The following is a 14349-nucleotide window of genomic DNA, read 5'->3' on the forward strand; positions in this document are numbered from 1 at the left end:
ATATTTGCTATTAAAGAATGAGGGCTTAGAGCTAAACTCTTTAAATTTTTTAAGCTCCTGCACATAATTGATTATCTCTGAATGATTATAACTTTTGAAAATATATATTTCACACATGCTAATGGCCAGCTTTTGGGATTAAACATTATTGTAGTGTATTTCCCATATGCTCATCAGTTTGAAATGCTTTTGTTTTTTATTCTAATAACATTTTGTCGACAATTGCAAAGGAATTTGTTTGTTTTGCTGGAGGGCTTACCACAAGGATTTAACTTTTACTGAGTTGCCAGTTCGTTTGGGCAGCAACAGCAGCAGCAGCATCAGAAACTTGTCTCATTAAATTTTCATTGTTTTAATTTGCACACAATGTGAGCACATTTTGAAAAGTTTCCTTTTTTGTTTTTGGCCCAGTTTCTGGGCATTCTCTGGTTGGAATGCGAAATGAAAGTGAAATGCATTTCAAGTTTTTGGGTTTTTCCTATAACATTTGGGGTTTTGAAAGTCAAATTCCTGCCACGTTTTACGACTAATTTGGCTAATTTAAAAGCCACTAGGCCTGGGCACTAAAGGAGCACAGGATGTGCGACTGCTAAAAATCAATCTCAGTCAATTAGAGGCCACAAAACAAAAGATTTTCTATGTTGTAGAAAATGCCATATTGTTTAAGGGCGGCTGGAGGGTGGTTGGAGGAGAGTTGAAAAAGTTTTCTGTTTTTGCTTGTTTTCAAATTACTTTTAATTAAATTGCCAAAAGTTTTCGGTGGGCGAAGAAAGCTAGAGACTAATTAAAAAACCTAAAGACTGATGGCTTTAATTTGATTAACATTTATTTTGTCTTTAAAGTGAGTTTGTAATTAAAGTAACTATAATTTACATGACTGACTTATAGAGACATAAGATACTTTAATAGTTGAGCTTTGGTTAATTGTTTGAGAGTTTGTGTAATTTAAAATTAATTCAAGTCTAGGAAATTAGGTCTAGGAATAAAGCTCGACTTGATTTATAGCCTATTTATGCCTTGGCATGTCCTTCCTTGAGTTGCTTGGTCCGCCATTAGAGCAAATGCTTGGCTAATAAAAATTAATGTATCCAAAGCTCTGGTAGCCATTTCCATGTGCACACACACACACACAGAGAGAGAGAGAGAGGCGTGGACACCAGTGATGTCTGGCCACATAACTGTAGGATACCTGAGAGTTTCAATGAGTGGACTGCACCATGTTAAAGCCTCTTATATTCCCTTTCTCTTCCTTTACCCTTTGTTCTCTCTGTTTGTATCTGTGAAGCTTCATGCACTTAACTCGTTATGCAATTTTCTCGTTGCATTGTCCTCTCTCTGGTAGTGTGTGTGTGTTTTTTTTTATTTCCTTGCCGTTTTCCTCTGTTGCCAATTTATGCGCACTTATGCACGTGCCAGTGCAATGAAATAAAGGAAGACCCCAACACACACACAGACACACACACACACTCACGCACAGTTGATCCTAGTTGTTGGCCCAAATCAATTTCATGGCTACTGGCCCTTTTCTCTTGACATTGTCAACATTCTAGTTGGATGTTGGAACAATTAAAATGTTCTTTTTTTATTTTTTGCTTCTGCACTTTATCAATTGTGACCTGTCAGTTAGTCTGTTGGTCGTCTCTTTCACTAGAAAAGTCAATTGTCAAGGACAAGTGTTGTTTATTTCTTTCATTTTATTTAATTTAAATTGAATGGTGGCAAACAAACCTTTAACTTGCTTCTTACTTCCACGCTTTATCACTTCATGTCTTGCTCTTCTGTCCAACTGTTCGATTTCTTGATTGATTTACAATTGCTGTTAGATGTTGTCCATGAACTAAAGCCATAAATTACGCAAGTAAGTCGTAGGAGCTGACACATGAACCCATAACAATTGGCCTTAGTCAATGTCTGACAAGTGGAATAGGTGTATGAATTATTTATAATAAAACGTAGGCAAAAGGTGATTTCACTTGGGTTATCCTTTGCTATCGCCTTTGAGACATGAACAAGAGATCCCTGACCTTACTCCTATTCATTTCCTCGACACTTGTACTTTTTGTGTTTATTTTTCCTGTAAACTTTTAAATTATTGGCTCAGATTTCTGATTTTTGTACCTAAAAATTTGTTTAGTTTTCAGTGGAAAGAACCCAAAATCCTCTTTCCAGGAAGTGAATTTCGAATATATTTCTTAGCGAGAGAATCCCAGTTTCCATTTAATTTACTTATTAACTTTAAGTTATATATTCCACGTTGAGTTGGCTTCGTTTTCTCTTACTATTTATTTCATTCTTCCTAGTTATTTCTTGCAAAGTTTTCCATTTGCCCTTTGAGTTGTAGATTTTATTTTTCTTGTTTTCCGGCGTAGCATTCGAAAAAAGAACAACACGAAACAGAAAGAACAGAAAAGTTCTCAACAAATTTCTCTCGAAAAAGCAAACAATAAAGAAAACAAACCAGCTACAACGCCAACATGATGCTGCCCAAAAATCTATATAAGCCACATATATAAAATACATAGACCCACATATGTGCATATGTATGTGTGTGTAGACTCCTACATAAATGTACATTGACCAACTCTGTATGAAGAACAAACAAAACTTCGAAACAAATGTGGTTCTTTTGGTTTCGTAGAAAAGGTATAGAAATATTTCTCTATTTCCAGTTGCTTGTTTCACATTGTTGTTTTCACTTTTGTGAAATTATTTCCCCTGTGTAAATTTAAGACACTGTTCACCAACCTCCCTTCACCACCCTCCCTTCACCACCCTCCCCTCTCAACTCACCGTTTCTTGTAGCCAATGTCATTTTTGGTTTTAACATTGCATAACATTCAATGTGGTGCCCCAAACTTCAAGCCTCATGCCTTATTTAGCCCGCAAGCATTTTGATTATTTTCCACATATCTAGAGAAACACAGAGCTGAGATCTTAAGCAGAAGGGGCGAGTAAGTGCGAAATATAAATGGAAACTTACTACACTAAAAAAAAGGATTATACATATATGTATATACATATATGTAAAAACAACAATAAAATGACTAAGCATTTTATTATCTTCATGTCATAGAACTTAACTAAGGAAAATGGATTTGATTTTATTTGTGGTTCTAAATTTCGAAAAAAAAACCTTTCAAATTGAAATTTGGAATTTTAGTAAGCTGATTTCAAAGCTGAGCTTCTATGGGATCTAAAGTTAGTTGTTTCTTACCCTTCTGATCTAAGGAGTTTGTAACAATATCAAAAAATAATGGTATTTTGTGAGTCAAGAAGTTTTTATTTTCTTCAGTGTTGTTTTCTTGCTGGATGTTGCAATTTCCCCAAAGATGTTGGTTTGTTTTGCATGTGGACGCGAAAGAACGGAGAGGGGGAAATAGTGGTAGGGTAAAGGGAAATGGATGCCGGAGTGCAGCAACCAACATACATACATACACAGATGGTGGGGCATATAGCTCGGTGGGAATCCGCCATCATATTTTGCATGCTTCGTTAAACATTCTGTACACAATATACATATACTAACAAAAGCAAAATTGGAACCAAACACTGCCAGAAGCCATGCATATGAAAGCAACATACATATAGAAGATATATACACATATAAACATCTAGTATATATTGTAGATTTTGATTGTTTTGGGCGTTTGTTTTATATAAATATTTATATAAATTTCTAACCCAAATTTTGCAGCCAAAGCAACATTTTGCCCCATTGTTCCATTCTTAACCACTATCCTCGTCTTTCTTCGCTCTGTGTCGTCTCTTTCACCATCAATGATTTTGAATCTAGTCACACTGAATGTTTTGTTTATAACTGAAACTGAAATTGATGATGCAAACAGAATTTCGTTTATGTTTTCGTCTATCAACTTATTGCAACTCGATTCGATTTCAGATGTCAGAATTGACTAGATCTATGTACAGTGAAGATTGTTTATAGTGTATATGAATTGAATTACCTAAGATATATTGATAAAGGCGCAAGCTTTCGTTTTTATTTAGTTTCTGGTTCTATATAATTTTGAACCAATGCGTATGTGAAGAGGTTACTACATCTAGATAAAATAATTTGCAAGTCCTTCCAATTATTGCATATTTTCATTAATAAACATCTCTTGAACAGTAGATTATCATTAGCCTATGTATTCCACTTATTGTGGAGATCACTGTAACAATAGCAAAACTATCATTATATTTGCATATGTAAATTTCGTTTGACTATTTTTTGTTGCATTTTTCATTGCAACACAATAGTCAAAGGGTGTACATTGTGGCATTGGTGAAATTTTAACGAAATAAACAATAATGAAATTCGGTATAAATTTGATGATAAATTGTTTTAACATTATTTTGATTATTGTTACTTTTTTGCTTTTTAGGTTCCATTATGTTTCATGTGCGGCGTCGGCCGGCGGATTCACAGCCCAGGAGACGTAAGAAAAAACCCTTGGGCACTTCGAATGGGGCTAATCATATGTCCGGTGATCGTGAGGGACCTGTCTTGGTTGAAGTGACACACAGCGGCGATGGTGGACGACGCATCAAGCTGGGCAGCGATCCGGTTGAGGTTGGTTCGGCCAATACGAATTGCCTGCAACTCTTTGGACCATCCATACAGCCGAGGCATTGCCTCATCTCACTGCATGAGGGGGTCTGTACAGTGACGCCTCTGCACACGGATGCTCTGACATTTGTGAATGGCCATCATATAAGTCAACCGACCATTTTGCATGTAAGTGAATAATAAATATATATATACAAAACTTTTGTTCTCTGCCCATGACCGACCTTCATGAGTTGGGTTTTTGTTTTTGGTCTGTCTAATATTATCATTGTCGTCATCATCATCATCATCATCGTCCTCATGATTATCATTTAATTACATACAATTTAGGTTAATTAGACTAATAGAGTACTGGGGAAAGAGCTATATATGTATGTATGAAAAGGCAAAAGTTTTTCCACTGACCTTGGCCCTATTCAGCCCATATAAGACCAATGCTTGCGCCAGCAGACTTAACCAGCTTTTGGAGTTGCCCTCTGACATTCTGCAACAGATTTGTTAGTGCCCCACGGGTTGGACCACAAAACTTGCCTGAGCAGGCAATCAAGTTTTATAAACTAAATTCGTGAAAGTATAAAACAGAATTTTCTTCATTCTTATTAAGTTCCTCTCATTTATCAGTTTTGAAACATTTCGAAATTTATTAAAATTTTAAAGAATGTTTACATAAAAACTAAAAGTCAAAGCCATTTTAAATTGCAAAAACATTTTTAAGTTAACTTAACAAAGTAAGCTCTTTAAAACAAAAAACACGCAATATTTTAGTCCATTTGTGTAATTTAAATTCAAATTTTTTTCAATTAAATTAAAATGTTTTGTTGTATCTTTTATGCAGTTTTTCAATATCTATTTTACATTTTCAAGTTCATTATCAACTTCCGTTTGAGTAATTTTATCTCAGTTGATTTTAAATTTGAATTTATTCCACTCCTCAAACCTTTTGACTAGTTGATTTATCTTTTGTTTTGACAACTTTTCACTAAACCAAACATGAAACAAAAACAAAAGTAAAACCAACATTGAACCCCGAACACAAACAAAAATAGCAAATGAATCAAGTTTACTTTTTGGCGTTCTCACGCATTAGCAAACTTTTGTTTTTTATTTTGGTTTTATTTTGTTTTTTTTTCGTGTTCTTTTTTTATTCTGACTTTCCGCTTGATGAATTCGAAACCAAATAAACAGAGAAAACTTAACATCAAACTGTCTCCAGAGACTCTCAACGCTCTTGACTCTCATCCAGAAGCGAAACAGACAGACAATGATAAATTTTTTGCGTAATTCACAAAATAAAGAAGGAAAAACCAAATTGAACTTTTGAATGCATCGACATTTAGATATCCTTTAAACATTGATTTTAATATCATCTAATATTCATTCAATATTCATTAATCATAGTCAAAGAGGATGTTTCATTTTGAAAAACTTGCTTCCTGAAATGTAATAGATCCTGTTTTGTTAAGATTTGTCAAATTGTATTAGTTCAAGTCTTTGTAAAATGTTTGAAATCTGGTTTTCAATATATTCCCAATGATGTGTTGGGAGAATGAATGTTTGGAGTATTTTGGGATGAGTTTAATGTACTTAATTTGTATACAGGGTATGAAAATGTACACATTGGATGTTAGGAAGGGTGGCTGTGGCTTCGGTTCAATAAACTTAAACAAACAAAATGCAAATCGAAGCCGAAAAAAAAGCTAATCAGCATTAGTCTGAACATTTTTCCAATCGAGATAGGGGCAAGAAAAGGGGGGCGTTTGCTGTTTCTATATAATGCTCTCTTTATAAATATATAAACATATACATACATATATGTGTGTTCCTCTATCTCTATATCGATGCTGAAACGCCCCAAATTTCTTTACTGACTCGCCTTAGTGCCCCACAATCTGTCATTCGGTTTACACACAACTCGAGTTTCCTGTTGCTGCTCTCATCCTACTCGGTTTGTTCTGTTCTTGTGGTTTTCACAGTGAATATATATATATATATAGTATATATAGTAAATACATATAAATTTGCAATTACTTAACTTAATTACAATTTATTAAATCACTTAAGTGAATGCTTTTAAATGAATTTTTAATGTCATCAGAACCCGTCTCAACCTCAACATTAATTACATTTCATACGATGTGGTGTAACCTTTTTCCTTTCCCTCTTATTTTGTTTCCTTTTATTTATTCTACTTTGCTTTTGCTTTTGCAGAACGGTTCGGTTGTTATGTTTGGACGTGTGGCCTCATATCGCTTTCTGGACTCACCCACAGATGGTCGCTACAATTTGGCCCTCTCGCAATCCCAATTGGACTCGGCATGTCTTTACGAAAGGTAAGTGCAAGTGCAGGTCAACAACGATACCTGAATTGGGTGAAATAAGTCAAGAAAGTTAAAAAGGAATGTTTGTGCACTTTAAATAAGAAAAATACTTGGCAAAAATAGGAGTTAAATATGGAAAAATAATAAAATTGAATAGAACTTTATTAAATAAAGTCTTGTAAGAAAAAATCTACTAAGGATGAGTTTATTACATTTCTCCTTACCAGTTAAAGGGTCTTTGATAAGATATCAAGATACTTTTCATGTCAAACTAATCTATTCAATGATTTTATTGCCAACTGAACCTTTTCATAGCTCAAATTAATTTGAAATGGGCCCAAGTCTAATTATTTTTATAGAATAGCAAAGAAATTTTATTCCTAAACTCTAGTAGAACTTGAATCGTGTTGAAGACCTCTTACATACATACAAATACATATGCAAATCTAGTCAGGTGTATTAACCAAGTCGAATGAGTAATCTTGCTTTGACATTGAAGTGGTGCACTTACCACTTGAAGCAGAATCAGAAGCGCAGGACGAGAGCAGATATAAGATGAGGGGGAACAGGTGGCAGGTAGAAGATGTGAGTTGGCTAGGTGAGTTGGGAACTGTTATCATATTCTCTTTTTGCATACATAAAATGTGGGAGGATTGGGAGGATTGGCAGGGGGTTTTTTTGATGTAAGGAAATTTAGCTTTGGAACGAAATAAATTTCATGAATTTAATGTTTTAATCTACATGGCTTAAATATTTGCATTTCATATTTATTTATATACATTTGTTTTGTTTTTATTTACACGCTTTTTTTTTCTCTTTGTGCCAATTTTTATTGTTGTTGTTGTTGTTGTTATTGCTCTGTTCGTTACGTGTTGTTTGTTTTTATTGTTTATGTAAAAACATTAATCTCATGCACTCACCAAACCGAAACACACACCCAAAAAAAAACATACAAAATAAATGCAAAAAACAATTTGCACAAAAATATATACATACACACACATACACATACACTCAAACACGCACACAACATCTGTAGCCGCTCACCCACCTCGCCGGGTTCCTGGAATGATGAGGATGGAGCTTTGAGTTCGGTAAGTTCATGGAAAATTTGCAAATTTTAAAGATGGAATATGTTTTTTTCACAGCATTCATTTCATTCGTTTTCACAGACCCATAAAAGTGAATATGATCATCATCACCATCAGCAGCAACATCAGCAGCAGCAGCAGCAGCAACATCAACAGCAATCAGTATCATCGATGGCGAATCAATCATCTATAAGTGGCTTTCATCTCAGCAACGTCACCGAGCCACAGCAGCATCCATTGAATTCTCTACGTGATGTGGTAGACAGTAAGCATACTCAACAGGATCAGCAGGTGGGCTTGGGCAACAATTCTTCCAATGCCTTTGATGGCCAAAGTCTCGAAGGCAATCTGGAGAATGAAACCAAATCAATATCGAGCATGAAATCAGGTGGTTCCAATAGTCAAGATAGGTGAGTTTCCCCAATTAAAAGCTCTTGATGATGTCAACATCTCAATGATATATTTATTAATGATATTCTAATTAGAAAATATTCCAGTATCAACAGGAAAATTAATACTCTTTCTCTTTTCCTCACTCTTTTACACAATTTTCTTCACACATTTTCACCCACTTACAAAGTCAAATTAAATGTTTTTTTACATATTTTTTTTGTGTTCGCTCTTGTTGTTCTTTTTTTTCCATTTTAAATTTAAATTTTCATTTGCTTTAAATGTTTTTTTTTTCGTACGTATTTGTTAAATGTTTCCTAAGCGTATTACTAACATTAACATATTTGCTCCCCTTTGCTCTCTCTCCCTCTTAGATCCCCAAAAATGCCAGGCTCTGGCCTTTTAGCTGGCGCCGGAGGCGGTTCTGCTGGAGACGGCCAAGGACAGGAACCGATTTTGCCGGCTGTTTTGGAATTCCCCGAAACGCATCAGGAATTGTTTCTACGTCACATTATAAGCGAATTGGATGTGAATATTCCACATTTTAAATTGGCTCCAGTTTATTCACTTTACCTGTGTGCCAGGTTGGTTTATCCCCTAAAACTAACTAACATTATTGTGTTTTAGAATCCAATAACATTAATGCTGGCATGCTGCTTTATTTTGTTTTTTTTAAAAGCAAAAACTTTAAGGCTTACCAATTTATGTATTTATTCTCTGGAATAACTCTATTTGCATTCAAAATTACAAGTCTTTGGTCTTTTTAGAAAGCTTCATTGTAATTTCGTGTATAAAATTGAAAAAGTTAATCTTAAGAGTCTAAAGGCTTATTTACAAGACAAAAACTAGTTTCAAATTACAAAAGAAATTGACACAAATCAAAGCACATCTTGCGACCTACAACTTTTATAAGAGTATTTTTAGTTTATTGGTATGTTTAACCTAGTTCAAGCTTTGTTATACTTAACAATCAATGATAAATGCATGCTACAAACTACAAGGCTATGTAGCCCAAGCATTGATTATGCTTAAATTGCTGCTGCTTGACTTTAGCTCACCCTTAAACCCCTAAAGAGAAGCATGTGGCATTTAACCTACAATTACGATATCCATAGATTCTCGAGTTGCCAGTGCAAATTGAGTTTGATGTCATGTGAGTCAGCTGAGAATGTTTTACCTTCTCCTTCAATTCCCCAAACTTGCTAGAGCATTTGTTGTTGGAATAGCTCAAGCCAATATCAGCAATTCATTATCAATTATGATGATTTATCTTGGCTCCTGACCCAATTTGTGCGCTATTAATATTAATGCGAACTGACAGACACACACACACAAAGACAAGGACAAAGACAGACAGGGAGTGAGGTGTAAAGAAAACAGGAAATGGCAGCCGGCACAGACTTACTGAGATTATGTTGCTTTTGTTTTTTGTTTGTCCAGGAAACAACAAAAAAAAAATCAATAAAAACAACAGGCAAAAAAAGGACACTAGTAAATTGTTTTCTCTTTTACAGATATCGCGCCTCCACTCATTACCGTCCAGAACTTCAACCTACGGAGCGTGCCCATAAGCTGACCATATTCTTGCATCATGTGGCCAATTTGGTTTACAGTGTGGTCCAAGAGCAATACACTGATCCCAGAATATTGGCATTTTGGATGGCAAACAGTTCGGAATTCTTGCATTTTCTTAAATCAGATCGACACATCAGTGCGTTTAGTGTCCAGGCCCAAGAGGTCCTGGCCGAAGCCGTGCAGACGGCCTTCCGCAATTTGGTCAATTGCTTTCGCCTGGAATTGTCGCAGACTTTGAATCAATTTCTATCGGAGACCATAGATCATGATTCGGCTGCGGGATTAGTATTGACTGTTCTGGGTTCAGCTATGGCTCTGTTGAGACGTTGTCGCGTCAATGCCGCCTTGACCATCCAGTTATTCTCGCAACTTTTCCACTATATTAATGTCATATGTTTCAATACGGTGAGCGACCCCTTGAGGGTATATTTGAGTATGAATGCTTTGCTAATTAGAATTTGTTTTCTTTTTTTTAGATTGTGGCCAATTCGCATATGTGCACTGGAGATTGGGGCAAGGTGATGATTGAGCGATTGCAATTGCTAGAACTATGGGCGGAACGGCAAGGATTGGAATTGGCTGCCGATTGCCATTTGGCTAAGATAAACCAGTGCGCTCAGTTTCTTCAGGCGCCCAAGTCATCTGTGGAGGAAATCCAACAATTGGCATGCTCATGCTTCCGCCTGAATTCTCTGCAAATGGCCGCTTTGTTGCAGCAAGAGAAGATACCACGAAATCTAGTGGACACCGCGATTCGAATGGCTGAATCGGTGGCTGATGAGCTAACCCGCGCCGATGGCCGAGAAGTGCGTCTCGAGGAGTCACCCGAATTGCATTTGGCACTTTTATTGCCCGACGATGGCTTTAGCTGTGATGTCGTTCGTGGCATACCGACTGGCCTGGTTGATTTTCTCAATCCTCTGCAACAGCAGGGCATGTGCCGATTGGCGGCACAGCCCACATCAATTGGTCTTTGGACTGTCTACATGCATCAGTTTAATGTAAGTCGTACTATAGATCATCTGTTTCATCTGTATATTCCTTAAACGCTTCCATTTTCTTTTAACAGGCACGCAGTTCCAGCTCAATGTCCAATAAGTTACCCCAACCGGAAATACAATTGATTAAATTGCATAAGAATAGCAATGGCATGGGTCTTTCAATTGTGGCGGCCAAAGGAGCTGGCCAAGAGCGTCTGGGCATATATATTAAGAGTGTGGTGCCCGGCGGAGCAGCCGATGCCGATGGACGATTGCAAGCGGGAGACCAACTCTTACGAGTCGATGGTCAAAGTCTAATAGGCATTACCCAAGAAAGGTAAGGGATACAATTCGCATCATCGTATACGAATGCTAAGTTTGTTTTTTTTTGATTTGCAGGGCTGCTGATTATTTGGTACGAACTGGTCCAATAGTCAGTTTGGAAGTGGCCAAACAGGGTGCCATTTATCATGGCCTGGCCACGCTGCTTCAACAACCAAGCCCAGTTATTCAGCGTGGTGAGTAGGCGAAGCCAACGCTAATTCTTTGCCAGGTGTTTGGGTACAAGACTAAGAACTCACACACACTCACACACATACATATTTATTCACTGACATATTCACACATATAAACACACAGAGAGATACAATCATAAACACACACACACACTGAACAAAAGTTGTGTAAGCTAACCAAGTAACAAGTATAAACCCTCGACTCCCAATTCCCATTTAACATGCTAACCGCTAGAAGCTCCAATGAGCAACAACTTTCTGCAGCAACATCAGCAGCCACAACAACGTCGCCATTCATCGTATCAGCAACAGAATCGATATTACAATAATTCCATATCGGATGATAGTCTTAATCGCAGTCGTCGCGAATCTTTTGCCTGTATGCGAGCCTCTTCGCCACCAGTGCGACGTCTGAGTGCCTCCTGCCTGCAGGAGGAACTTTGCGCCATGGGCCATCAGCTGCATATTGATCCACGCTATAGGGATACTAGACCCATAGCCAGATCGGCTAGCAGTCTATATTTATCGAATGAAAGACTAGGTGGTGGGGGTCCAAGTTCATCAGCAAATTATTATCCATACCATCAGCAAACGGCAGCATCGTCTTCAATGGTTAATCAGCATTTTAGTCCAATGAGACCTTTGCGTCATACACCGCCACCTTCCATCTATATAGAAGAATATCAGGATGAACCCAAATGCAACGAAGAGGAAGCAGTGGCCGGTTCAGCCGCACGATCTTCACAGGAGTCATTTAAAAGTTTTGCTGCCTACACCGAGGCCCATCAGCCTTTGAACGAAGAGGGCATTGCCTCAGTGGCCGATTCCGATGATATACCCTTTATAGATGATGAAGACGATGAGAAGCCACCAATTCCACCACCACCGCCAGCCATTGAATTAGCCAGTGTTTCTGGCTCAACAGTGAAACGTATCGCTGCTGCTCATGGTAATGGTTATAGGAAAACAGTCAGTTTCGATCTTGAACAACCGACAACCAGTGGCAGTAAAATTGATCGCAAATATCATACACATGATGCCATTAGTAAGCTATCGGCGCCAGCTGTCAATTCTTCAACGGAGTCGTTGAACGAACGCATTCCATTGATACAAAAGATTCGACGGGAACTCAATAGTAAAAGATCAACAAATTCGGCCAGTTCGGCGGGCTATGGCTCTGGTGGCTCTGGGTCGAATAGTCAGCGATCGTCTAGTGAGTCCATTGAACGCATGCCCCTTATCCGCCATAACAACAACAGCAGCAACAATAATAATAACATCATTCAACGTCAACTCAATACTCAACGTTCCCATAAAAGGTCTCACCAAGTTCCTAATCTATGTGAAATTGAAAGTTCCTGCACTAATCTAATTAATCATGTAAATACAAGCACCCAAAATCGCACCGAACGACCTGAAATTGCTACCGATACCAAAATCATTCGTTTAACCCAACATCGCCCAGGACGCTCTTCCAGTCAAGTGAATCTCAGTTGTCCCCATGATCATCATCTACTGTTGCCACCCCTGGGCCATGGAAAAGTTCGAGAAATGGCCAATTATTTTAATGCCAATCAGAGTTTTGCTTCTCCCATTGCCGCCAGTAATGGCAGCAGCAGCAGCAGCAGCACCAATAACAAGACCAATAACCATAATAATAATATGAAAAATAAATCCAGATCCACTTCAGCTTTAAATCCCAAAAATGATTCTAGGCTTAGTCACAATGAACAGGGTCATATACTTAAACAGTTGAAAGAATGGAGTCTATTTGGTAGTTCAGGCAAAGATTTTGATATTAAATTGCCTAGAGAAAAACAGAATACGAGTAGCTGTGATTGTCCTTGCTGTGGGCATTGTAGGGGCAATAAACAACAGTCAGAACAAATACAGCAGGAAGAAAAGCCTACAGCCAACGCCTCCAGCTTTAAATGCTATGACAGCTGTCAGGATGTGGAAGAGGACGAACAACAGATACAACAGCAGGAACTCTCTCGCCATGTAACCTGCCGACGCAGTGTCATGTGCAGCAATCGTCAAGTTGCCAGTGTGAGGCAAATGAAACGCCAACAGCAACAACACCAACAACAGAGACAACAGCAAGGACCACACCATGGTCATCTTCATACCCTCCATCATCGTCATCATCATCAAAATCATCGTCATCGTCGCCATTGCCAAGTACCTACACCTCCTTCCTCACCGCCCTCGACAGCCAAATTGCTGCTGTTGTCACTGGCCAACAAGGAGGATAGTGCTGGCTGCTGCCAGCAAGATGCATCAGCGACAACATATGATTACTCCGATGTTGAATCTTGTTCCTGCGATGGAGGTGCCGGAGGCGGTGACGATTCCCCTTTGGCCTGCTGTTGTTCGCACTGTTGTGATGATGATGATGATGATGATGCACTCGAAATGCCTGCTAATAGAATTGATGAAGTTGATAATGGACTGGCAACGGAAGCAAAGTGCTCGACTTCAACGCATACTCTTCGGCCTTCATCTCCGCCTCCTCCACCACAGAGTTGACTACTTAAATGTGCTGCACCAAGGTTCTCGTTGTTGTAATAATTTATAGGCTTGTTTGATTGATACTTAGTTCACCTTTGAGTTTTTTGGAATTGTAACTTTTTGTTTTCCTTTTTGTTAGTTAGAGTAGAGTTTTCATTTAATTAAAGGTTTTTAATATAGAAGAATTATGTTGAGTTGATTTTTTAATGGCAAATAGATAAATTTATTAGATAGCCTTCATTTAGAAAATTGTTTAAGTGGTTAGTTTTAAATTTGATTTCCTTTCAATATTACTTGTTTCTGTTTCCTATGCATCGTTGATTTAGCAAGTCATCAGTAAAAGTTTTAAATCAATTTTACTCGTACATTTTGTTAGTAAATTGGATTTTAATCGATTGACCG

The 14349-nt window shown here is 37.6% G+C and overlaps 1 protein-coding gene across 4 annotated transcripts in view; it reads left to right on the forward strand.

Annotated features, from left to right (window-relative positions):
* The window catches only part of LOC6650356 (afadin), a 50249-nt gene that overhangs the window by 30524 nt on the left and 5376 nt on the right, over positions 1–14349 (forward strand). For 2 of the 4 annotated variants that reach the window (XM_023180495.2, XM_023180494.2), the window contains exons 7-15: positions 4383–4735; positions 6776–6897; positions 7925–7979; positions 8058–8386; positions 8741–8950; positions 9881–10346; positions 10418–10942; positions 11011–11258; positions 11321–11439. In XM_023180495.2, coding sequence (XP_023036263.1) covers positions 4383–4735; positions 6776–6897; positions 7925–7979; positions 8058–8386; positions 8741–8950; positions 9881–10346; positions 10418–10942; positions 11011–11258; positions 11321–11439 — 2427 coding nt within the window. Of the gene's footprint in view, positions 1–4382; positions 4736–6775; positions 6898–7924; positions 7980–8057; positions 8387–8740; positions 8951–9880; positions 10347–10417; positions 10943–11010; positions 11259–11320; positions 11440–11671; positions 13989–14349 lie in introns of all 4 variants that reach the window. The other 2 variants (XM_023180496.2, XM_002073743.4) reach the window with 2 other exon arrangements.

The sequence above is a fragment of the Drosophila willistoni genome, chromosome 3R (assembly GCF_018902025.1).
Source record: "Drosophila willistoni isolate 14030-0811.24 chromosome 3R, UCI_dwil_1.1, whole genome shotgun sequence".
NCBI lineage: Eukaryota > Metazoa > Arthropoda > Insecta > Diptera > Drosophilidae > Drosophila > Drosophila willistoni.